General features: G+C 49.1%; 1 protein-coding gene across 1 annotated transcript in view; it reads left to right on the forward strand.

Moving 5' to 3' along the window:
* Window position 1: 1 nt before the first annotated feature.
* The window catches only part of TAF4B (TATA-box binding protein associated factor 4b), a gene marked incomplete at its 5' end in the record, with an annotated part of 118,258 nt that continues 116,120 nt past the window's right edge, over window positions 2-2,139 (forward strand). The window contains one exon of the mRNA XM_019541568.1: window positions 2-101. Within this exon, the coding sequence (XP_019397113.1) occupies window positions 2-101 (100 nt within the window). The remainder of the gene's footprint in view (window positions 102-2,139) is intronic.

Raw genomic sequence — 2,139 nt, forward strand, 5'->3', positions numbered from 1 at the left:
GGGCGCCGCCGGCCCCAAGCTGCCCCCCGCGCAGGTCGTGGCGCCCAAAGCCCCGCAGACCCCCACCATCCAGCTCCCCGCCAACTTCCAGATCCCGCCAGGTGAGTCTCCCATGCTCTCGTGGGGGTGCGGGGAGGTGGCAGTGCCAAGGCACTGCTCGGGACCCTTCGCCTTGCACCCTGGGCACCCTCCATGGCTGGTGGTCCTGCTCAGCTGCCTGGAGCTCCAGTGCCTGCTGGCTGCCAGGAAACTTCGCTGCAGTTAAAAGCCATGTTGATGCCCTTAGCTTTCTCTGGAGTGCAGATAGTTCCCAAGTTTGCAGTCTCTTCCCCCCCCCACCCAACTTTCTTCCGAAGAAGGATGTCACTTTGAAGGCCTAGCTACCGGAGTTGCAAAGGCAAGGTGAAAGGAATGGGCAGTAATACCGCAGGTGTGACTTGCTCTCACAAGTTTGACGTTCTCAGGGGACAGAGTCAAAATTCCCTCCCAGTTAGGAGGCTGCATTCCAGACCTCGCAGATTCGGGTCTGGACTGTGTGTGATGTCCTGCTGCCCTGAATGGTAATATGATTATACCACTGCTTTCATTTCAAGTGAGGTTGCTGGGCTGCTCGATGAGGGGTGGCAAGCTTCTTGCTTGGGTAAGACCTCAGGGGATTCCACAGCCCTTCCAAGGTTGGTGGTAGGAGTGCTAGGAACAGGTGCATCAATATATCCTGGATGTTCAGGGGATTCAGACACTTGGCTCCATGGAAATCAAACTACCACGTCTGATAGTCAAAGACTTGGCATCCAGTTTGCAAGGGCTGGCTTCTGACCCTTGGTGTCACAGGCTGTAGCAACGTTTAGACTGATGAAAGGCTGGGGCAATATGTGTAGCGGTTTCGAGCCTGAGCATGGCTATGTCTGTGTGGGCAATACCACTTTAACTTCTTAGCTATTAGTGATTAATATAGAAATTTTTTGTGCTTCATTCTGTTTTTGCTAGGTTTTTCAGGTAATAAAAATGAGGGATTGGCAGGGATGAGGTGTCGGGTGCTGGAACAAATCAATAAATCTAAAGAGGAAAAAGTCGTCACTAGGACTGGGTGGTATGCATGTGGGAGTTCATAAGGATGAAGAGTTCATAAGAATGTAGCAAGAGCTGTCAGTAGAAAAAGCGTGTTGTCTCTAAATCTGCTGTTACAGCAGGGATCTGGAGAGTAGCAAATATGCTTCCCGAAAGATACAGGGGGTGGGGTGGGATGGTGGTTCTTGGCACTGGTGACTAGCAAGCCTTCAGTGCCAAGGAAACTAATTAAACACCTACTAAAAATAATTATTACTATACTCTCCTGTTTAGTGTTTTTTGGGTGCCGCCTTTTGATAGTAGGGACATATCAGATTTCCATTTTCAATGAATTGTGCCTTTCTGAACTCAAAAGTTCTTCAAGCATAGGGAGAAGTTGGTTTACCTGTGGATTCAGGCTAAATCAAAATAAACTTTTTTTTTTTAAATCAATAGTCTTTTGGGGAGGGAAAGTACCATTATGGACAAGAGTCAGCCAAGAGACTAAGATAACTGAAACAAAGTAAGAGTGAATTATAAACTTTGTTCTTGTTTATAAGCTGAATGTTGAATCTCCTTCATATAGGTTGAGGAAAGATAAACCTCAAGGTTAAGGTACTGAACTGGGTATCAGAGGGAACATCTACACATGTGCTTTATTGTCGGGTAGACTAATAAGCTTCGTAGTAAAGCATCACCATTTACACGTGTGTTGGTATTAGGACGCAATAAATTACCTCCGCCATAAGAGAGTACTGTCAAGGACCGTACTCTTACAATGGAGTGCTTGCATGCGCTGAAATGCATGTGTAGATGGTGATAGGGGCTGGTTGGGGCATGAGGGTGCTGCAGTGCAGCGGCTGCCTGCTGCCCAGCTCCACACTTGAGCACCCTTGTGACCCAACCACCCCTTCTGCTGTCACCTGGAGCCCAAGCTGACTCACGCCCCAGGCTCCCCCCAGGCTCCCTGCCAGCCTAGGGTTTCTCTGACCCAGGTCAAAGTGCTGCAGTCTTGAGCATATGTGTATATCAGGGATGGGCAAAATGTGGTATGTGGGCCACATGGGCCCTGCCAGGCCATTCTATCTGGCC

Source organism: Crocodylus porosus, unplaced genomic scaffold (assembly GCF_001723895.1).
Source record: "Crocodylus porosus isolate Cpor-Errol unplaced genomic scaffold, CroPor_comp1, whole genome shotgun sequence".
In the NCBI taxonomy this organism is placed as follows: Eukaryota; Metazoa; Chordata; order Crocodylia; family Crocodylidae; genus Crocodylus; species Crocodylus porosus.